We start from the raw sequence: 23,899 nt of genomic DNA, 5'->3' as shown, positions 1-23,899 counted from the left end.
CGTACTTCTTGAGCATTTCAGGAACATGTTGACAAGAATGCATATATGGAGTAACATTGGTGGTTTGGTATACTTCAGTGAAGAGCTCAAGCCATTTTCTACACCTGTCTTCAAATCTACAGACTTCATCGTAGTGAATAATCCATGTTCTTCACTCCTGAGTGATGAAATCAAGTCGTACAACTCATCCCAAATAACCTGTATCCTTTCTGTTTTACTCAACAGATGAGGTAAATCACACAGAAATTGATCGATTTTGATGTTCTCACACAAGAGTATCTTCTCCGAGCCAGTCAGTGTACGCCATTTTAATTTTTTGGACGCTTGTCCAACATGGAACGAGAATCCTGTGATTCCAATCTCTGACAGAAAAGTCTCCAACTTCGCACAGTTTTTATGCTTCAGACGATCAAAAACACTGAGAGTGTTTTTAGCTATTTCATCAGCCTTTCTCAACTCAAGAATAAGGCGGTTGAATAATACATCTGTTATTCTCAAAAACGTGCAATGTGTCAACCACAACGTTTTCGATAGGAACTGAGAGAAAGATTGGGCTATAAGAGCAGTTGAATTTTTTGCCAGTTTTGGGAAGTAGTGCACACTTCTGAATTTCTTCAATCGTTCTGCAACCCTCGTTCTTGTCTGTCATTGACCACTTTTCACTTACTTTGTGAAACTGGTTTGAGGGGCATTTGCAATACAAACATGAGTATTTACAAGAAGCTGCATCAATACCACAACAACACAGCAAGAATTTGTAATCACCTCCTAGCAATAATTTATGTTGTAAGTCACACCGTCAATGTAAACCTGCTTCAGATCTTCTATGGCTTTTCGTACATCTATCAAATGTTCTGACAAGGAGACCTTCACTATCTTTGAAAACTGATACCAAGTAATTTCCACTTGCCGTTGAAGCTCTTCTACCTTCTTCAATCACAGAAAACACGAAGTTTACAATATGTATATTCTTTCCAACCCACGTGCCGTCACCTGAAAAAGTTTAATGTGGATTTCTCCTCTTTGTAATATCACTCTTCTATGCAACTCTTTTACCTTTGTTTGAATTAAACTTTTAATACATTGACAGGAATTTTATTGATGTGCTGTCTTAACCTGTACAAAGATGGAAGTCCCTGACTAGCTGAAGCCAGAGACTGGTATGCTTGATCAGAAATTCCAAATTTATCCTTAACGAATAGGATCTTGTTAATGAGCTCAGTTGAACCTTTGCTGTGGTTTAAATTTAAGGTCTGTAACTCTCCTGAAATCTTATGTTTAACAGTTAATGTTTCAGCTGCTAAGCCACAGAAATCAACAAATTGTAGGGCACCAGCACAGTGATCAGAAAGCTTAGCTTTTAGTCTAAATTGATGGGCTCGACTATATTTTGACTTATTCTTGTACTTTGCAAGGATCTGTTGGGTAGCAAATATTCTGATCCTTCTGTCACTGTATTTCTGATTGTGTTTGCTAAGTTCCCCAACAACATTATCAAGTTTGTAAACAATTTCACTATTCAGAATTTTTAAGTTCCAGTATTTATGTTTCAAAATCCACTTCTCAAATGCTTTTCGCTGACCTCCTCCCTTTTTTGAAATGTTCAATGTAGCCAAAAGTCGAGAGAGTTTTACACGTATCTGGCGTTCTAAACGTGGGTTAATGTCACAGACAAGTTGTATTGCTGGCACAATAGTAAGAATATTTCAGATGTTAGGCTCCTTTGAATTTTACCCGGAAAACTTTCTTTAAGAAAGTTGATAATCAGACAAATATCCACACCTACAAAGGTGCTCACAGGGTGAGCAGGCATTGATGTTCCATTACAATGGTAAACTAGGCTTGCCACAGATGCTTACTTGTCTTGTATTGTTAATGGTAGGGTCTCCTCTCACGGAGCTCAGCAAAATGTAAGTCCCTGGATTAATGAAGCCTTCTCTTCCATCAGAATCAAATTCTGGAATGGAACAATGTTTCTGGTTTGACACAAATAAGGTGCCAGGAATGACGTAAGAGCAGTTTCCAAACTCATCAAGTGTTTGCATCCACTGGTCTCCAAATATTGGCCACTGTTCACTGTTCTCCTGGATATGTCTCTTTGTCAATGGTTCCCTTACACCAAACACTGCATCAAAGTTCTCTCTCTGTGCGTCTCTCCTGATCGTTACATGAGGAGTTTCTTTTCTCCCATTTTTCAAAGCACGTTTGATATCTGTCAACAACAGATGAGTAAGAAACTGGCTGGACTTAGGTGGAGTCTTCGCTGAATCATCAGTTGCAGGATGACAATTCATGATGATTTTGTCCCTTGAGAGCCATTCATTATAACACCTGCACCATTCTGGGTAGGTTACATAAACCTCTGAACCTCGCTGTCGAAGAATCTACAGTACAAAAAAAGAATAGCCACGGTAAACATTTACAAAAACAGCAAATTAAAAAAACATCCCCAGATTGAAGAACAGTTGGGCCTTGGGCACTGGCCTAAAATAACGCTAGACCCCAGGCTTTGACTCTACATTTGTGATCTGATGGCAATTAAAGTCAAGAGTTCAAATGTCTTTAAAAATACTAACGACCATGACCCAGTGGAGTAAAGCAGCAGCAACCAGAACTGATTCTCTCATAAATACCTAAACTAGGCCTACCTCGTTCATTTGTCTTTGCAGAAAACATAGTAGTCTTATGTCACGTCATGACGTGACATTTTCCATGCAACATACCTGCATAAAAATGGTACACCCCGCGTGATCGCACAGGTGTTTGATTTTCTAAACTGAAATGATAATTAATACTAATTAAATGACTATTTTAGACTTTACCTCAACTTTAAACAGATCCTCGTCTCTCTAGGAACGGAGTCTGCATGGTCTTTTCTCCAAATACCTTCTGGGAATGTGGCTGTTATTCAGATTTTGGTAAAAATTGGTTGTTTTTTGGGGACAGCTTTGTTGAAGACGTCCGTCTCCGCGAGAACCAGACATAGCAACGACACGTACGCGTATGCGGCCGTGTCAGTGCTTGGGCAATCCCATTGGCGAAAGGTTCGACTGTTACGTGACCATGGCAGGAACAGAAAATACGGTGGTGCCCTCAATTGATTAAAATACGCAAGGAAAAGGAGACATTCAACTCAGTATGAAGTGACTGAGAAAGTAGAGAGTTGCCACATGAGCAATGGCTGAAAGCGGAGTTGAGAAATATCACTATTGGGGGGGTGATCTTGTTTTGTGGGAATAATAAAAAAGTAACTGGTTAACCCACAAAAAATGAAAAGAATCTGAAAGATTAGGGACGGACAAATAATTAAATGTGTGTTTCAGATACCTCTGGGAAGTTGGTATGCATTACAGGCCCTAAACATATTGCTGACAATTACCTTGACAATACTATTGCCTGGCAACCTCTGAAATCCCACCCCTTTGAGCAGCCATTTGATCATGCTTGGCACATGTTTCTGACAACAGTCACCCAATAATAAAAATGAACCCCTCCAGCCCGGTAGCTCGAATAAGTCTCATTGGTCTACGTGGCAAACCACAGGTGCCCAGTTCCCTCTGTCCTGTCTTGGGAATGAGCCATGGCCTAGCTCTCGATAGCTGTGATGGCGATCTTAATACAGGCCAAACAATACAGGCCTTAAAAGGCCAAACAAAATGTGCATGACACAAAACTAGGTTCTGCATAATTACTGGTGCGATTAAGGCCTAGTTTGACTAGGCTCCACTTTAGAAAACAGGAGTTTCAGTTAAGTGGTTTTTCTGAAAGCATTGAAATTTTGAAAACTTTGCGTCAGGTACAGTGCAAAATGGCTTTGCAAAATGGCAATTGCAATATATGGCCTTTATGGGTTGCATTTTTTAATACGGTACCCATGCCACCAATGGTAATTCCCTATTTAAAATCCAGCATCATTGTACATGCATATTTGTGAGAGTTGCTTTCTTCTTTGATTTGGTAGCAATCGCACCGTGAAGGTTTTTATATAAGAATTATTAGTCCCCGATAAAAGCTCCAATCGATATGTTTACTGCCTATCACAAAAAAGTATAAGAGCTATTTTATTTTAAAAACACACAAAATCAATCTCTGAAGGTTTTAATAGACAAAAGACAAAAGAAATAAACAATTTTCAGAAATAAACAATTTAAAAACTCCAAATGGGGCTTGTCAATAATTACATAACAAACATCCTGCTCATTTCTGTTGATTTCAAGGGGTTCAATGAATTGCACAAATATTTCTTTAACCCCTTCTCACTGGGAAGCGGTAAGAGCTGCTGTAAATATTGAGATCCCTTAGCCCGCTTTTCAGCTATTATTCTTGGCCCACGCTCAAGCGAACACGGTGAAAGAAGGCATACCCTGGGTCTTGTATATAAGATAATTGGCCTTTGTGTGTTGCCAAGAAATGAAAAGGCCGATTTTGCATCATGATCGCCAGCTTCACAATAGTCCCCACTTTGAAAAGAGGCGACGGGAATGTGGAAGCGTGAGTAGAGCCGCATACCACTGAACAATGAGCCTTTTCATTGTGATAAATCAAAGCGTGCAGAGCACACAGGGCCACAAACCAAGAATTTGCGGTTTGGCAGTGGCCTTCGTGGTGAAGCAAGGCTGGAATTCTCGGAGTCGGCTTTCAGAAAAAAGTCCCGACGTCAAGGGGTTAAGGGATGTTTTCAGCAAATATACCTCTAAATACAGACACAATGCATCATTATTCTGGACACAAGTCTCCATGTCTGATTTATTTCTGGCTGATAAATTTCAGCCACTCTTGAATGTTCTTCTGCTGTGCTCTCTCATCTCGGTGTTAATTTTCTTCACTCTTGTCTGGTACATTTCTGCATCAAATTAAACAAATTTGGCAAAATTTGTTCTTATTTTGAAGAATAGAAATCTACATGTACACATGCACAAGTAGCTCTTCGAGCAAGGGTTTACACCACCAAATTAGAACGATGATATGTGGAACGCAGACTCGCACATACAAGATAGCACCATGCATGCCACGAGACATCTCCATGCACCGTGTGCAACCGCACTCGACGAATCGCCAAAACCTGTCCTTTTCATTTTGATTTCCATGGGCCATTTCACATCATAAAACTTTGCAACCCAAATGAAAATAACAATGAAAGATCAAGTCCAGTCATCGGTGTCTGTTAGTCGGCTAATAAAATCTGCTTGTTCATTGTCCTTTCTCGGTATCCATTGTACCTCCAATAAAATGCTGTTACTTAGGCAACATTGGAAAATCTGTTGGGATAAACACTGTAGTTTGTTTTTCATGCTGCCTACCTCGATGATATAAGCAGCAGACTGTGAATCTGTAAAAACTTTTAGTTTGGAATTTTGGACCAGAGGTATAAAGGAGTTTATTGCAAATAAGATCGTATTCAACTCTCGCCATGTCAATGATTTAAGAGATACCTCCTCGGTCCATAATTTTTGAGCTATGTAAATGTCAGTTCATACTATGGCACCTGACCCCAGATTACTCGCGTCACAACAAACTAATTTCTGCATCTAACGCTGAGACTACCTACATGAACTTTCCAAAACAAGTGTCAGATCAGCACTAATCATCCAATCAAATAATCTCATCTTCATGTGTACCCCGAGCTATTGCTATTTGACAATTTCTCGTCATCAACCTAGTGATAAGATTTCTGAAATCATATCAGAAATCTTTTGTATCCTCCTCTCAGAAACTTTCAGAGTGCCCAATGATGTGTCCCAGATCATTCCTAACCATTCTACATTTGTTGATGGATCCCACTTGGATTTATTTATATTGTAAGTAAAGCCTGCTCTCATTAGATCAACAAGAACATGTTTGGAGATTTGTTTGGCTATGTCAAGATCTGCTTCTGGTTCAGTATAGTTTCGTGAAACTACCACAAACCCATCATCCAAATGCAATGCAATAAATATGCCGGCGGATCGCCAGTGTGTAACAAGAGGTTTTAGAGCTTTGGTGAAAATCAAAGGAGCAGAAGTAAGGCCAAAAGGGAGAACGTTAAATTCAAAATATCTAGTTACACCGTTGATATTACAAGAAAATCCCAAGTATTTATGAAATTCTGGTGAAATATCTATATGATGATAACCAGACTTTAAATCAAAGGTAAACATAAAAGCTCCATTGGATAAATATTGCATCGCCACTTTCCTATCATGCATTTTGAAATGTTGCTTAACTAAGTACTTAGATCGAGTATTACCCTCTTTTCTCCCGTTGTTTGTATAGAGACCGATAAAGGACTAATAGCATAAGGTGGATATGCAACTTCATTATTACACCCTAATGACAAAAGTTCTAAAATAGAATTCATGACGAATGAATATTCATTAAAGGCTGAAAGATTATTTTTAAAGGTCATAGGAGGAGGAATATCTGTGAAAGGAATTCGATAGCCCTGGTTGATTATGGACATTATGAACTGTGAACTAACGATATTGGACCAAAAGGCACTGTGTTTTTTTAGCTTTCCTTAGATTGACCAAAGACAGCATGTTAGTCAATCGGTTTCGACAGTACTGTAATCGCAATTTACCTGGAAAACATCTCTGAATCTATCTGTTAAATCCTGATACTCTAGAATTCCACGACTATTGAGCTGTAGCTCATTCAGGGGCGACTGCTGTACTGGAAGCTGAACCGAAACTGCCGGAGGAAGTAGCCGATTCTGGCCGTGGACCGGGCAGGATGTACCATTACTGGTAGGCATCCTCCAGGGTTCGCTTCTGGGATGGAAGTTGTAATAACCAACAGAGGGGCTTGGTGAGGCTCTGGGTTTGATTTTGTTGCCAAACGAAGGATTTGTGAAAAACAGGCAGTACCAGGCCTGGTGGCCTTGCATTCCACAACTGAAGCAGAGGTTCGGCATGCCTGTGAATAGAAGAGATTTAAACAATGAGTAAAAGAAAACTATAAAGCGTACACATAGGGTGGGCGGGAGGGAAAGCCGGACCACGATAACCTGAAGTGGGAAATCTAGTGTAGCACTCTCATATAGAGCTACATTGAAAGGAGGTTATGTAACCATTGTACGATACTCGTGGAAGAATGCGGGCAGTTGATCACCCAACCGAATAAAACTACATTTCATCACCACAGCTTCTGGCTACCGGCTAGGGCTATCCAACCAGGGTGCTTCTGTCACAGCTTCCCAGTGCCTCGGCCCACTTCAGCCTATCACGACCTGCATTCTGGACATTCTGCTGATGTTGCGGGTTTTAAGGTTCTTCCTTCAGGTTTTAGGGCTTGATCACCTGCACATAAGAAGCATGCACACTAATCGTCTTCCGCGGGGTTCAAATTAAAAATCTTGCTCTACACCTAAGCAAGATGCATGTATTTCTTCATCTCATTTGATGACGGCGGTCTGTTCCCTTGGAGATGCTGTCCACTTTAGTCAGCCGCCTCAAGTCAACCTCCCGGCAACTGCCCTTAACCTGAATCCTAGCGTGAGGATCTCCATCCGGATCCTCACCCAGATTTGTAACCATCTCCACTTCCGACTTCCAGCTTCATTTCTGGCTTCACATTCGGCTCCGTCAATCCATCCAATACAGAAACGCCCATTCATTTTATTTTTGAATTGAATTTGCGCTTAATAAATTCATTCAATAATAATTCTTTAACTTATCCGAGTACAACTGCACTGTGAAAAGGTTGGTCAACTTTTGGTTGATATTTTACCCAATGTCGGCAACTTTAACCAAGGTTGCACAAATAACGAAAGCCCAACACTGTTTGACCGATTCTTTTTCTTTACAGTGTGGTGACGTTTCTTGTCCAGGCTTATGCCTCTGCCTTAATCTGTCCACTTTTTGAGGCATCCACATGTACAGGAGTTACATGTACATGTATATTCTACTGGGCCACCTTACGTCATTTGCTCTATACATGTATACGGCCCGTGTACATGTATACTAGTGAATGCGAGTCTGGGTCACACATGCATAACCCATGATTGATTACTTTTGAACACAAACTTGATAATTTTAATTTAACCTTAGTACTGTTTGTATTCTGTACTTTCAATTATTCTTTATTCTTTAGTCTCATTGTACCTCTTGTATATTTATCTGATTTTTAACTGTTTCAGTGTTTCAGCGAAACAGCTTTGTTTTTGCTAATTTTTTTTCCTTTTTTTCTTTTTAGCTGCTTCATACGGAGCCCCTAAAGGGACTTCCGACGAAAACAAACTCTGTAACAGAATAAAATTTCAAAAATTTTTTCGTGTGCACAAAATCATTTTGTTCGCACGAATTCATTTCGTACGCACGAAATGAATTATTTCATGTGTACGAAATCATTTCGATTGCTCAAAATCATTTTGTTTGCACAAAATCGTTTATTTCGTGCGCTCAAAATAATTTATTTCGTGCGCTCAAAATCATTTTGTTCGCATGAAATCATTTCGTTCGCACAAAATAATTTATATAATGTGTAGGGCCTACGAAATCATTTCGTTTGCTCGGAATCATTTCGTTTGCACGAAATCATTTATTTCGTGCGCTCAAAATAATTTATTTCGTGCGCTCGAAATCATTTCGTTTGCACGCAATCGTTTCGTCTACTCGAAATAATTTATTTCGTTCACACAAAATCATTTCGTTCACACGAAATCGTTTCGGTCAAGTGAGACAGGACACATCTGTAAGATAAGATTCCTTTTTAACGTCCGGTTTTATGCATATTACCATCTTGTTGGGTTTTCTAAGTGGAATTTAGAGCCCCTGGTACCACACAGAGGAACACTTTAGGCTTAACAGAGCTACGAACAAGACCTGATCCTTAACTTAAGGTATGATTTTTAGGGTATGTCACTGCGTATATGTATGCAGAAAATCTATGTCGGTTGAAAAGGCTCTGGTTTTCAGGATCGAGCACATCGTTGACGATGGGAATACTACAGTTTTTGCCAATGAAAACAGTGTTCAAATTTCTAGAAACTTAGAATATATTTTAACAAGAGGAGGTTTGTTGAGTTGTGGTCTTGGTTAGTGACATGTTTTAAATTCTTGTATAACGTGCCCTCATAAAAAAATGTTTCGAATGCTAATATAGGAACGGTGTGCTCTCGTACACAATTACCGTTCAAAACAACGAGGCCAAGTAATTTTGTTTTAATTGTGTCATCTGTTTGTAGATGAATGGACAAGGAGGATAGAGATAATCTGATCCATCTGTATCACAACATGGGAATGTTATACAAAGATATTGTTTCTGCATTGTGTTCAGAGCACAGGATATTCCTGTCACTGAGACATTTAAAAATGCATCCTTAAAGCAAATGGCCTATTTCGAAGAAATGGATATAGTGCCATAGGGGAAGTCGTTGACTTTATCCACAGTCAGTTGAAACAGTCTGGTCAGCTGCATGGATACAGGTGGGTGTTTCAGAAGTTGAAGGATAGAGGTCTGTGCTGCAAAAAGGAAGACGTGAGGACGATCTTACGAGTACTGAACCCAGATGTTGTACAGCAGAGAAGACGAAGAAGACTCCAGCGACGCACATACTTCTCGAAAGGGCCCAATTACATTTGGCACCTCGATTCATATGACAAGTTGAAACGGTTTGGATTTTGTATAAATGGCTGCATAGACGGCTTCTCACGTCTCGTGTTATGGATCAAAGTTTACAAAACAAGCAATGACCCTAGAATCATTGGCGGTTACTACCTTGAAACTATAAAAGCCTTGGGCGGCTGTCCCCGGGTTTGGGAAGTGACTTTGGAACTGACAATACCCACGTGGGGAGGTTCCAACGCTTTCTGAGGCGTAATGGGACCGGGCCAGTCGAGCATGATACAGGGAGCAAGCACCAGCAACCAGAGAATCGAGTACTGGTGGTCTTTCTTCAGAAAGGAATGCTCCAATTTCTGGATCGAGATATTATCTCAGTTGGAAGCAGATGGGTTATTCAGTGGCACATTTGTGGATGTTAGCCTACTTCAATATTGTTTCATGCATTAGTACAGGTAAGTGGTCATTCAAATTATAGTGTAATTTGAATTGTTGCAGAAGTCATGATAATTATTCTTGAACAAAGTCAGTTTTGACGACTGGCCAATGCAGATAATTTGCAATGGGGGCATACTAATTGCTATAAATTATAAGTGCCCATTAAATATGAGTACATGTAGTAACAAGTTCATTATCTTTTTTTCCAACCAGGATGATGTGGATGACATGATTCAGACATGGAATAATCACCTCATCAGACCTCGGAGGAATAAAAGATCGCCCAGTGGACGGCCATGTGTTATGTATAACCTTCCCTCCTTGTTCCTAACACAAGACTATTTGTGTCTTGTGTCAGATAATGAAGTTACTGCATGTGCTGAAGAATGTCTGTTCAGAGAATCCATACCATGTGAACATGACATGTATGAACTATGCACGATCACTGCTAGAGAACTAGGTTTGCATCATCCATTGCACACTGGAGAAGCACTGGATACCTATGTTCAACTTCGCGGCATCCTGTACACGCACATCGATGCTGAATAAGATTTGAAAATAAACTTGAAATTAAAGTGAAAACAATCAGAGGAAATACTCTCAAGCCTTCCTTGACTATTTGAATGCTAATTAAAAGCCTGATTTTCACTTCTTAAATATGTGTATTTGATTCCTGGGAGGTTAAGGTTTGTTCATTCCTGACTGTACATCGTGAAGCACCTCTGTTGAGATTTATAAAAGGTGTCAAACTACCGTGAGGTTAGCCTGCTGAGCAGTATTCATTGTGAAAACAATAAAGCCTCCTGATGCTTACTTGAATGTGTTTTGTATATCATGAACAAAATGGACTGGAAACAAAATGATATAAGGCCTCCACATTAAGTATTCTTCAACTCTTATTTTATATTTTCTTTTGAAGACACCACTGAAGAACAGTCAAGCAGAACTCTTCAATCACATAAAGCATTAACAAATAACAGACACAACTTGGAAATCCGGTTTCTTTTTCTTTGGTCATTGGTGGTCTTCCTCAGTTCCTGCAAGTCATGTCTTTGCTAATAATGTGAATATATGTCAACGAATTAACTGTAACGCAACTTTTTATTGCCATCAGCAAATAATCCCCAAAGGGTAACAACATGAATAAAAAAATAAATAATGAATGTAACTAAAAGTATTTGTTGCTGCTCTAAAAATTTAGGAGGTTTGTGCTCTCAATGTCCACAATAAATGTCAACCTGCATTTCTTCATTTTATGCATACAGAATCCAATACTGTTGGTGTAAAACTCAACGGTTGAAAGTTGAACTCATTTTGGGAAATTGAATGACCATCATGTACTACCTTGATCTGCAGAGCAATTCCAGAACATCCAGTAATATCGAGGTGTGGTCTTCTTAAATAAACACTGTATTTCAGATACGCTAGATATACTATAGGGTTGATCTAATATTGCCCAAATCAAATTGGCTATAGCTTAATTTATTCTCGTCACCATCATAATTAAATTAACGACCATAACAATTGTTTTCAGTAAAACTATAACGCAACTGAATAACTATAACTACTTAACTTCTGAAACATTGAACAGGTATATGAACAGGCACAGCTTGTTGAGTGTGTGTCATGCTAATTCGGTGCCTTTATCACTTTTCCACAGAATGATGCAATGGATCAAAAATGATTTATAAAAAAATAAATATCAAGTAAAAGAAACTTTACCACACAGTACATTCCTAGAGCAAATGCATGAACAAAAAGAGAAGGGTAAATAGATAAATGCAAAAGTGTCCCGTTGTCAATGTCCAATTGTGATGTCTCACACTGAAGTTACCATACAAAATTTCCTGAAAACAGTCTTTCAGAGTTTCACCACCTATTTGACGAAAAAATTGATTTGATTACCCCGCCCCCCTCCCCCGCTGGTTTTAGTGGAGAGTGCAGTCCGCCTGAACAATACATCGTTTCAAAGCTAATGATTAGAACAGTTTGAAACAATAACCCATGGAATCCGTGTCTGAAACACATAATTTGTTGAAAATTTTGCACGTTGATGGTATCTTATACTGAGAAAGAAAAAGAATACTCGTGCATTGTGGTAAACGTGCACAAAGCAAAAACTATCATGTTTCAAAAAGTAACAGAAATGCTACATTAAAAAGTTTCTAAAATACCAAGACGAGTAATTTACAAAAACTGAATGGAAAGAAAAAGCTTGGAAATATCTACTTTTGACGTTCCACCTAAAAGTTCCACTTCTATGTCTATACAATATCCATGACCCATATGTTTGAATCGAGCACGCCGTTGAATTCTGACCTAAAGTCCATATAATTCTTAAAATCGTAGGACAACTCGAGTATGGAGCCACAAGTATGTGGTATAGGTCATCTAGTAAACTCAGTCTGGACGACAAATCTGACACCGATGGTCTTGCCAAGTAGCAAGTTGGATCCTGTGGGGAAAAATAGAAGTATTGTTTCGCGCACGTGAGGGTGCATATCCATAAAGTATTTGCCTTTAATTTGATTCCTTTATATAACTGATCCTTCAAATGTAGAGACAGAAGCCGACCTCCGATTTATTTTTTCCTATTATATGGAACAGACATTTTCAGGGAGCTGTAGAGCATGCACAGTTTAAAAAATGCATGCAACATCAGATTAAATGTTGTATCTTTCACAAGTGAACAAATATATATTGACTGAAGCGGGATTCGAACCGGTGATCTCCGGAATACTGTACCAACTTTGTACCCATGAGCAATTTAGCCTTTGTTGGTTGTGTCCCAAATTAACTGTCAATTAACTTTGTTCGTTTGCTATAGTCAGAAACCATGAAATTCTCAGGTTTGCATACGGGTTTGAAAAACCGATCAAGGTGACGATCTGAGAGCAGTATATTTACCTGTTGTGAATCTCAGGAACTGGGCAAGCTTTTCTGTCGATAGGCTCTTGATGTGTCTCCGTAGAAGTTGCGAAGTAGCCTTCTGAGCAGCATTCATGTCGTCCGGAAACTCGATAATTTTCAGAACACGCTCGGTCGTGGGCAGTATGTCTGAATATACAGAGGCCAGACCATTTTTTATCTGTGGCTTAAGCTCCTGTACGAAGACCTCACGCCAGCAATTTGCGACATAGGCAGGGGCCTGGATTATCTCTTTGTGGGCAACTTCATTAATTACAGTTTTTAAGTTCTTCTCGGTAACCTGAACGCGGACTTCATGTGCCTCTAGAATGTCGTTCAACTCATCCTCTTCAATGCTCTCAAAGCTGCTCATTCCTCTAAGCAAAACCTCCTGCTCGATAACTGGTATAAAATCCAAATATGCATCTACTAGTGTGTCCTCAGAAACTTCATTCTCCATGAATGACTCTATGAAGGGCCTAGCCAACTGAGCAGGGAAATATCTTTCCTGACGATATCCTACTACCAGTACTTTTACACATGCTTCCCAGTCAGCTTGAGACACGTTATGTCTTATTGCCGGGACTTTCAATGTCTCACCAACTGTATACTGTTCATAGAATTCCTCCCAAAATTCAGTGACTGCATCTCTGAAAACACCACCATTATCCTCCCCGGCCTCCTCAGACCCATTTGGAAGAATCATCTTTATCTCAACTCTGGTCTTGACGTCGTGATGTTTGTAGTAGTCTATCATTTCTCTCAGAACGTGTCCTCTGTGCACACAAATAGTTTCCACGGTGGAGACTTCTTCCTGATAACCAGTACCGACCATTACAGGCACAATGTTGTCACCCTCGCTGCTCACCAGGTCATCATGGGGTGCATGAGTAGGGTCTGGGGCAACGACTTCGTCAATTATTATATCTAGTGGATCGACGTCAAGTTCCCCATCTGAAATAACAAAATGCTGATTCTGAGTATCATCAGCAGCCACTGGAGAATCCTGAACAACCTCTTCAGTCATGCCCCAAAGATCTGTCTTGATCTGAATAGAAGGTGTGCCTAAATCGACAAACTGTAACTCAAAATCTGAAGTAGAAGAGCTTTGATCTTCTGATTGTCCTGCAGCCCATGATGTCGATGGACCAGCTTCTCCATTAGATGCCACACTGTTCTGTACTTTGCCTTCCGATCTGTGTTCTTGTACCTATAATTAAAAAAAATAAATAGGTAACAGATATTAAAGTCATATCCTTGATGGGACCTAGCCTGACTTGAAACAGGAATTATTCATACTTTGTAGGTGCTGGCACTTTTGAATAAAAGGCTAAACGATAAGCAGACTTATCTCTTACAATAGTGGACAAATTTTGCCCTCCGGTTAGAGAATCAAAGAAAAAAGTCATTAAAGAATAAAGAAAGTCAAGTTGATTGGAGCAAGATTCGAACCAACAACCTTTAAACCGTGCAAGTGATACCAACTAACCTATCCAGCCCTATGTTGGTGGTGTTCCTATTAGTCAACTATCTTTGTTCGTTAGACAGTCAGAAGCCATGAAAGTTGAAACCACTTACATACTTATCCTAAGAATCACTGAAGATACGAGTACATTATTAGCAATGCTTCAACCTGAGAAACAATACGTACACGGGGATCACTCGGAGAGGGTGCGGCTGTTTAATCAATATGCTCAGCAAATAAGCAGATTGAAGAATGAACAAAGAAAGGATGACTGGACTGGAGACCCAACAATGAGGTAGCTTAGGGCCAGCGACCATTTAGACCCGGTTTGAAAAGGGCCCCTGTTAAGCTCGCCCGGGTGTCAAAACCCCTTTCATACCGGCCTGGCTACCGGCCTGGGATGCTGGACTGGTTGTTGATCTCGAACTTCTTCATCCTGGGGTCTATTGTTTGCAAGTACTGGTACATGTAATCTATCCCAGAAGGAACCTGCTTGTGGTTTTTAATCCTTCAGCTCTATACAATGTTTACACTAATCCGCTTAGACCCCTATTCATCTGTCCAAGCATGTTGGGGGAAGCCTTTCATCAGGGACTTTGAAATGCCAAAGTGCAGACAGGCCTTATACCGGCCTGGAGTAGGCTGAATACCGTGCAGGCATTATACCGGGTGGGCTACCGGGGGGCCCTTTTCAAACCGGGTCTAAATGGTCGCCGTCCCTTACCAGTTCAGGAATTGTGCTGTCGTTTTCCAGTATGGGCACAGACAAATTGTTTTGCTTGGTTTGGGTCTTCTTGACTGCTATTAAATAATTATTATGACAATGATAAAAATACTAACTTATAGCAAAGTAAAAATAACAGAATCACAATACAGTAAAATAGATAGTATAGTGAACAAATGTATATCTCTGAAATATCACCCAGCCCATGAACTTGAATTTCGGCACATCATTCTGGAATTCACCAATTTTAACTTGATCCGCATCAAACACAACTAAATGTAGTCGTTTCTCAAAATGAAAATAAATTATGCCCTCTAGCCTGGATTTTTTTGGGTTCCGATGACTTCTTTCTGTAGTAAGGTTTGAGTCTTTTCTTTGGGCTTCTTTGTGGCATCTCTAAGTTCGATAATTCATATGTAGATTCTTGATCACGTTTTTTCGTTGCAAGATAGAGCTAAAGGATTCTGGGATTCATATGTTTGTACATTTCATCAACTGTAATGTCAAGAGTCAGAGGATTGTGAGTATTGTCAGTGATGAAGCAGTCGTGGTAAGCTAAATCTCCTCTTCTACTTGTGCCTTCAGGAAAAAATAGCTGTTTGCTTTTGTGCAGCACGTCGTTCATGGTAGCGTTGACATCAAATTTTACATTCCTTGTTCCTCCCCCCAAGGGCCCCCTGACCTGCTTATACTGGTTTGTGTCCTTGCAGAAATCAAGCCAGCCAATATCCTTTCTTCTTTCGGATCTCTTTGCGTTTTCATTTCCAATGTGTTTTTCTCGCCGTGAGTAATGGCCAGATGACATTGCCTTTCCCTGAAATCTCTCCTTCACCCCAGTAAGAAGAGTTTTCTTCTTTTGTTCCGAAGAGTGATCTTCTGGTTTCTTTTCTTCTGCCACCTTGGCAAAGGCCTTTGCTGCTACACGATCTCCTAACTTCGGTAGGTATTTTGCCAACTGGTCATCAGTCATCTGTAAAACCACTGTTTCATCAACCTGAAGTTAAGAGCCAAGAATAAGTATCAAAGAAGCAGACAAACTTTGTACGAATGGTTTTAGTAATTATTCGAAGGCACATAACTTACTGCATAATTTTTCATTTTCTCAATGATCGATGTATCAACTCCTCTTTTTCTCAGCATGTCTTCCATGATTCTTATGCCAAGGTGAGCGGCTGACACTTCGAATAATCCAGGCGATACCTTCGGGCCTAAGGAGTGCGAAATATGTTTTAAAATTTATTTCAAGTTCGTTCGTTTCGAGTTCGTCTCTGAAATATGTCACCTGCTGTAATTCTTTGGTGGAAGGCAAACATTCCCTGTCAAGGGAAGAACGGTGATAATAATTAAATCGAGCTGCGATTTGACTTTTCCAGCTATATGATTTGGGTTGTGGTGACATGAGGAGTTGATTCTATACTACAGTAGCACGTGTGTAGACAAAACACGAAGAGTACGCGGTACCCAGGAAGGCGGTGTTCTACAAAGGTGAAAATGTCACACCAAAGGTTAACGTCTTTTTATGACGGAATTAATCAGTCAAAAGCATCGTTGCTAAAGACGTTTTTCTTTCCGTTTTTCAATTTTATTCGTTTTCAACACCAATTTAATTCAAATTGGCCTTTTCGTTGAGTCAGGCCCGTGTGACTTTCATTTGAGAATACAGTCAATTAGTTGGTCATGTTTATACAATACCTGTAGTAGGCCTTATATAGAAGTGCACTTCCTGACATCCGTGACATTTAATTCCTGTGCAGATATTTGTCTTGGAAGATGATCTCAGTTGTGTTTTCATTGAACGTCACGAGTTGTTGGAAAATAATTTCAGTAGAATTAAAGAAATATGTTGGGAAACCCTCTATGTACCACTTTGCAACTACTTTGAAATTAGAGCAGCTAACAATGTCATAATTAATATTAGTCTACCACTCCTAGTGTGATCTTTAAATGTAAGAAAGAATGGCTTATATCGTTGATCATCCACACCCATCACGCTTAGAGAAAAACAGGCAGGAAGTTGATCGGCTTTGAGATTCTGATGTTTGGACAACCCACTTTCTTATTTGGCTACATGACATATTTTTATTCAGGGTATCCTTCAGGGTTTTCTTGCTCGGCGCAGCTCTATTCTGCCCAAAGCGTTCATCTGTGTGGTACGTAGGGGCTCTAACTTCCACTTAAAAACCTAACGAGATCATTATGCGTAAAACCAGACGTTAAAAAGGAGTCTTACCTTATATACAGATGTGTTCTGCCTCACTTCAATTGCTTGCACGTGTGGGTGGATTTATTGCGTGCGAACTAAATTATTGCGTGCGAATGAAATGATTTCGTGCAAACGAAATAAATTATTTCGAGTATACGAAATGATTGCGTGTGAACGAAATGATTTCGAGCGAACGAAATAAATTATTTCGAGTACACAAAATGATTTCGTGCGAACGAAATGATTTCGTACACATGAAATAATTTATTTCGTGCGTATGAAATGATTTTGTGCGAACGAAATGATTTCGTTCATACGAAAAAATTTGTGAAATTTTATTCTGTTACAGAGTTTGTTTTCGTCGGAAGTCCCTTTAGGGGCTCCGTAGCTTCAGTCACTGGCTGAAATAGCTTTATGTTTTTTGTTACACTTTATTTTCTTTTCATTGTGTTTTGGCTTTTCCGCACGCTGCGGAAAAGGCTTTGTTTCTCTACTTATTTTTTTTCTTTTTTCTTCTTCTTCCTGGTCTTCCCCCACTTTTTCTCTTCACCTCTGTGGGCTTTAAACAAGGTCATATGCCTTGGAAACTTTATACACTTAAGTAATTTATAGTAAGGGTCATTTCCAAGCTTGACGTCAAAATGACGTCATAACCTGATTTATTGTGGAATTTAAAATATGTAATATTTCCCATATTTTTGTACATGTTTTTCAACAGCAAGACCTTGGCCCTTTTTCAATGTGACTCAATACATTAGGTCAACACTCAATCCTTAGAGTAGACGGGGTCCAAGAAAAAATCGTCATCATGACATCACCACATGTCACGGGACTTAGCATTTAAGGTGCAAATTTCAAAGTCTATATCCCATGAAGTACACGTCCTAATGGGTTAAAACTTAGCAATCATTTCGAAAGGGATGTACTAAAGACAAAAACGGACCACATGTGATGATGAAGTCATCAGGTGCAAAGTCACGTGACCTTAAAGGTGCACTCTTTCAAGCCCTATATCTCCTGAAATACATGCCCCATTGGGTTGAAACTTCGAAGATAACTTGAAAGGGAAGGGATTTAGTGGAGAATTGTCCTCATGTGATGAAGTCATCAGGTGCCAAGTCACATGACCTTAAAAGTGCACTCTTAACCCCTTCACAGCGGCATTATTTTGACTGCGACTGCTGGGCTGTGGTATGCCCTAAATGGAGGGCTTTGTCCAGCAGCGGGCCCCATTGAACCAGCAGCTGCATGGTGAACAGACTGTACGTGTGGTGTGCACTAATCCTCACACAAAGGTGCGGTACTAGCAGTCCTCCATAGGGAAGGGGTTAAAAGTCCTATGTCTCCTTAAGTGCATGTCCTATCGCTTTGAAAATTTGAAGATAACTAGAAAGGGAAAGGATATAGATGAAAATGGACCTCATGTGATGATGACGTCATCAGGTGCCAAGTCACGTGATATTAAATGTGCACTCTTAAAAGCCCCATATCTCCTGAAGTACATCTCCCATCAGGTTGAAAATATGCAGATCACTAAAAATGTAAGGATTTTAGATGAAAATTGACCTTATGTTATTATGGCACCATAGAGTGACAAGTTGGTCACTGGTTCACATACATTTATCCAATAGAAGCCCACTTTCATGCCAGTGCCTGTGTGAATACCAGTAAAATAGCGAGAAAAAAATAGACTGGGTTGTACACCCATCTGTGATCCCAAGATAATAGTGACATGGTCTCAATTCGCAGTGTAGAGAATCCGATTAGTGCAGAATGTGTAATTCTGTGCTGCAACTTGTAACTAGTCTATGCCATATAAAAGAAGTCTGGTGCCACGTTTCTAGAGTCACACAAGTCAACTACGTTAATATGGTTGCCATACCATGTTGTCTATTGGGGCGATGCAAAACCAGTCCATGGAAAAAATAGTGTTCGGTGCAGCTGGCTGGCCGTTGACACAAATGCTAGTGCTAAACAGTAACTTGAAAGTTATTTAGGCCTACTGATCATTGAAAAGGGGCACATTGGCTTAGTGGGCGAAAAGTACATGCTATTTTTAAAGGGCATCATGGCAATTTACTAGGGCATAGCAGCAGTGGCCACTTGTAGCTGCTGTAAAGATTGAAGCCTGCTCATGTGATGATGACCTCTTCAAGTAGCAAGTAATGTAACATTAGAGGTGCAATTTTTAAAGCCTCTCGATGTCCATGTGCAAATGAACTTTCCAGATAGCTGGACGAACATAATGTGACATTAAACGTCCATTACTTTGAAGCCCTGCTCTCGTTTTCATAAGAAACATTCAACCTGTGGAAAAGCCTTGTGCTCTGTTCTCAATCAGGCACAAATTTCTCATATTTTTTTCTTCTTTTTCACTTTTTTCCCCATTCTACAGAGTACTTTTAGTCTTTGCTCTGGGCCAATTCACTTCAACTTTGGAACATAGACTAACAGAAGAAGATATATGCGGAATCATGACGTCATCACCTGATTTATTACAGAATTTTGAATATTTAATTTTTCCCCATATGTTTTGTACTCGTTTTCAAGGCAACATTTTGGTTGGGAATACAATGTTTGTACAGAAATATGTAGGTATGGTAGGATATTGAGTGGTCGCTGTATGTTCTGGCAAAGGCATGCTATGTGTAAATGTATGTATTTACATCATAATGACATAATCACAAGACACAACCTTAAAGGTGCTCTCTTCAGTATCTATAGAACTACAAATTTCTGACTGTTATGAGCATATGGGAACATTTGAAAAATGAAAAATTAGCAAGAAGGCTTTTGTTCCCATTTTATGAATGGACAAACCTCTGTAGTTGTGTATGTCAATCCATGGTTTCAATTGATTTTGCAGCAACACACAGGTCACACATTCAAACCGCTAGATGAGGTTTATGATCAGCATGTCTCTCAAATCACAGAGGAGGTTGCAGCATTAAGAAGACGTCTTATGGAGCTGATCAGTCTCGTCCAGGAAATTGTAAGATACTGTTAGATTTGTATTGTGTGTGCTTGGGTATGTTTGCATGTGTTTCTTTTGACATGTTGGATACCAGAATAATTACAAGTATCCCTCAAGAAACATTAAGTGCCCTTGTAGGTCACTTTAACAGTACCCTGATAGAATTTCACAAAATAGATATTGGAAATTTATAAAATGGAGGAATTTCAAGGGTGATCTTATTTGTGGCTGTTATGAAGTGTTTTCTATTCTGGTATATAAATGTAAGGCACATTTGGTCAACATTCAACCCAGGAAAGTGACTCTTGTTCAACTGGAAGCGATTTGAAAACTGCACTTCACACTGTTATATCCAAAGGAAAATACCCCCTCGGGGATACAAATTTACATGTAAGTGTTTGTCTGTAAAGCTGATACAAACAAGTTCCTGGTGTGAACCCATGAAGAAAAGAGGTCTAGATAATGCAGGATTTTTGGACATTGTTTGGAGTGTGGACTGAGTCAGTCCCCCCATTACCTCCCCCCCCAACAGCTTTAGAGGTGTTCTGGAGGTATTTTTATCATCACAATAGAAAGACAGTAAAAGAAATCATGAAAAAAAACAGCTTTAAAAAATTATCATTTTCACTGAGTTTTCTGAATTACATGCATGTACATCATGTATGCTTGCACCCTTTCTTTCTGTCTTTCTTTGTTAAGGGGCATGTAAAAGAAAGGGATCTGCACAAAAGGAGTTGTGCAGCAGAGTTTTAGCCCAACTTTGTTATTATCATGGGTTAAAGTAATAAGAAAATATTTAGATTTAAAAAAAATTGTAATCCTTTAAAAACAGGAACGAAACGTTGAAAGTGTCCGCACTGCGAAGGATGAACGTGTCCGTGAAATTCGTAATGCTGTCGAAATGATGATAGCAAGACTGGAATCACAACTGAAAATAAAACTACTGACTTTAATGGGTGAGTTAACATATTTAATTTATCAAGAGATAAAACTTTTACAGTTGTCACAGGTTTACCTCAAGTATTGTCTGAGGGCCTATGCCGGTTCGATAAAAAGTAGGAAATTTGCTCACAAGGAAAAAAAATCACACAGATAGCAGGAGTTCAGTTGGTCCTCATTCTGGGCACAAGTATTGTTATTTGTACACCTTATGTGATTCATATACAAGGATATCAAGCAAAACGGTTACAGAATTCATGTCAACTTTCAATGCGTAATGCTCCAGTGAAAAGAGATAAGAAGAACGGGCAAATTTGAACCAGCACACACAAAAGAAACGGCTCCGAAAAAAAAGAGTCTCAACTGAGAGGAAAAAAGTGAACAAAGGGATCTGCAACAATTGCTGGCAAACTTGGGAAAGAGTCTGAAAGATTTCGGGTGGAAAAACTATACGGCGAAACTCACTGGAGTATGTACACAAGGAACAACAACAAAAATACCAAAAACAGTCATGTGTGGTTTACAAGGTATAATAAATTATACAATGTCAAACAAAGGGAAGGGCTTAGCTGGTTCTTCTTTCCAGGGCTTGATCTTGCTTGGGTGGCCAATGTCCGCAGTGCCGGGGCGAGTCTCTGCGAGTCCGGGTAGGTGACTTGGCGTTTCCAAGGGCGTTCCCTAACAGGAAAAGGGGGTGAAAAGCAGGCCGGGTGGAGAGGCGAACCGGGTCGGCTCTCCGAAGTGTGACCTGGGGACTTCGTACTCTGTATCGACAGAGCACGCGGCAAAATGATGCGAGAATGTTAGGAACGTGACAGAAAGTCGCTTTTGTGGAGTCGGCTCTCCTTCCTAACTGGACGGCAAAAAAAAAAAGTGCAGGGGGCACTTTCGGATAGAACTCGCACCTAGGTCTTAGTATGCTCTCAAATATTTGTAGGACCAACTGACATATGTATCTTATTAAATCTAAACACAATCAGACATAGCATCTAAACTAACTGGGTTCGCATAAAAAATTATCAACAACAATGGCGATAAGAAGTTTTGGATGTCCACCCAGAACATTTTACACTTGAAATATCGGAATGGGGAAACTAAACGGTGCAAAGGTCATATACATGCATAAACTCATGTTTATCTGCAGAACACGAAATGTGATCTGGGCCAAACAGTAAAAGTGTACACTTGCTAATTCATTCGAATGGCATGTGGGAGCAGTACGGCAAGTGGTCATGACTTTCAGTTACATGTAAATGCATGTGGAAACGTCCAGTAACACTTATCCATACAGCCTACGTGAACTATACGACTATCTACAGAGCAAGTTAAACATTGGATTAAAAGATTATTATCTACATCGTGTGGCTACTGTGTCGTGCGGACATGCACTGGGTATTTTAGACACGCTGGCAGTGTACATGTGTGTGCAGATTGCTCAAGGTCATCTACGGACAGAATTTTGATCCATGTTTGTGGAAGCGTACAAAAAAAAAAAAAGAATGAACAGTAGTCTAACAAATAAACCAGTCCTCAATTCAGTGAGGCAACACAGCAAAAATAGCAATCCATCAAAAAAAATGAAATAAGCGGCAGGGCAAAATGTGAAAACAAGAGGCACTCAAAGTAGGCTAGTAAAGAGTATCTTAGCAAGGAATGCAAAATTGTCAAAAGGCTATTCGGAAATTTATGTGACCGATTTAACTTAGCATTCGGTACTTTAGCCACGCAATAAAATGTGATGTAGTAAGTGAACAACATTCAAAAGAAGTCTATCAGCGTCAATGCATCCAATAAAGCAATAAAGAGAATATTGGCTAAATTACAGGAGCGGCACAAGGAGTAATAGAGTATAGAACCATTCATATTTACATTGTTGCGCAATAGGACGTGGCATACTTGGCGAGAAACATAATGAAACACAAGTGATTACATCATTGCCCGTAGAGTGTGGGAAGTATAACATTATCATCAGTGGGCAAGACAAATCTCAATGCCGTCACACAATCATATCATATAAGAAGAGAGCTACATGGTTCATACAAAAATAAAGTATCGGCTTACCTGCATCGACAGAGCACGCAGCAAAATGATGCGAGAACGTTAGGAATGTGACAAAAAGTCGCTTTTGTGGAGTCGGCTCTCCTTCCTAACTGGACGGCAAAAAAAAAAGTGCAGGGGGCACTTTCGGATAGAACTCGCACCTAGGTCTTAGTACGCTCTGAAGACACAGCCACGAGAGGGGGGTTAAATAGTCCTACCAAGTCACGCGTTCGCACAGGTGCTAGTAGCTCTTGCGATTGGCCCAAAAATTAAGACAAATGAGGTAATTTGGAACTAGCCAATTAAAAAGTGCCATGGTGGAAGACATTCCAAGGGGAGACGTGGACACCTCAGAGTTGACCAATCTGGTCCCCTCCTTGGGACACGTTGACCAGCGTGATCGCGGTTTCCGGGAGAGAACCCGACACCCGGACATCCTACGGCTTGTATCCGGGCAAGACTTTGCTGCCAGAAGGAAGTGTACTTCAAGCTGCCGTGGGAAAGTCCAAACCTAACATCCTCTGTCAAACCCAAAAAAATATTTTTTTGTCGGACCTAAAAAGACAGTAATTTTCCCAAATTATACAGGGTCCGACACAGTAATTTAACAGGGTTGTAGGATGTATACATTATTTACATATAAATGTTGTATACATCTACATGTGTATG

General features: G+C 39.8%; 2 protein-coding genes across 10 annotated transcripts in view; one reads left to right on the top strand and one right to left on the bottom strand.

Moving 5' to 3' along the window:
- The window catches only part of trim37 (tripartite motif containing 37), a 317,829-nt gene that overhangs the window by 106,971 nt on the left and 186,959 nt on the right, over positions 1-23,899 (top strand). For all 9 annotated transcript variants that reach the window (XR_015426288.1, XR_015426287.1, XM_087140616.1 and 6 more), the window contains 2 exons: positions 20,144-20,269; positions 21,084-21,207. Coding sequence is in view for 7 of the 9 variants with exons in the window: in XM_087140616.1 (XP_086996742.1) it covers positions 20,144-20,269; positions 21,084-21,207 (250 nt within the window). In the remaining 2 variants the exon portion in view is untranslated. The remainder of the gene's footprint in view (positions 1-20,143; positions 20,270-21,083; positions 21,208-23,899) is intronic.
- On the bottom strand, positions 12,349-14,050 carry LOC147798005 (uncharacterized). The gene is made up of 2 exons (XM_087140618.1): positions 12,886-14,050; positions 12,349-12,433 (listed from the first exon to the last, which is right to left on the bottom strand). The coding sequence occupies exons 1-2, from the start codon at positions 13,910-13,912 to the stop codon at positions 12,366-12,368; spliced, it is 1,095 nt and encodes a 364-aa protein (XP_086996744.1). The 5' UTR covers positions 13,913-14,050; the 3' UTR covers positions 12,349-12,365.

Source organism: Acanthaster planci, linkage group LG09 (genome assembly GCF_054643075.1).
Source record: "Acanthaster planci isolate LZ-2023a linkage group LG09, COTS_SCS, whole genome shotgun sequence".
Lineage (NCBI taxonomy): Eukaryota > Metazoa > Echinodermata > Asteroidea > Valvatida > Acanthasteridae > Acanthaster > Acanthaster planci.
The sequence above is the reverse complement of the archived record's forward strand: the minus strand, read 5'-3'. Positions and strand labels throughout refer to the sequence as shown.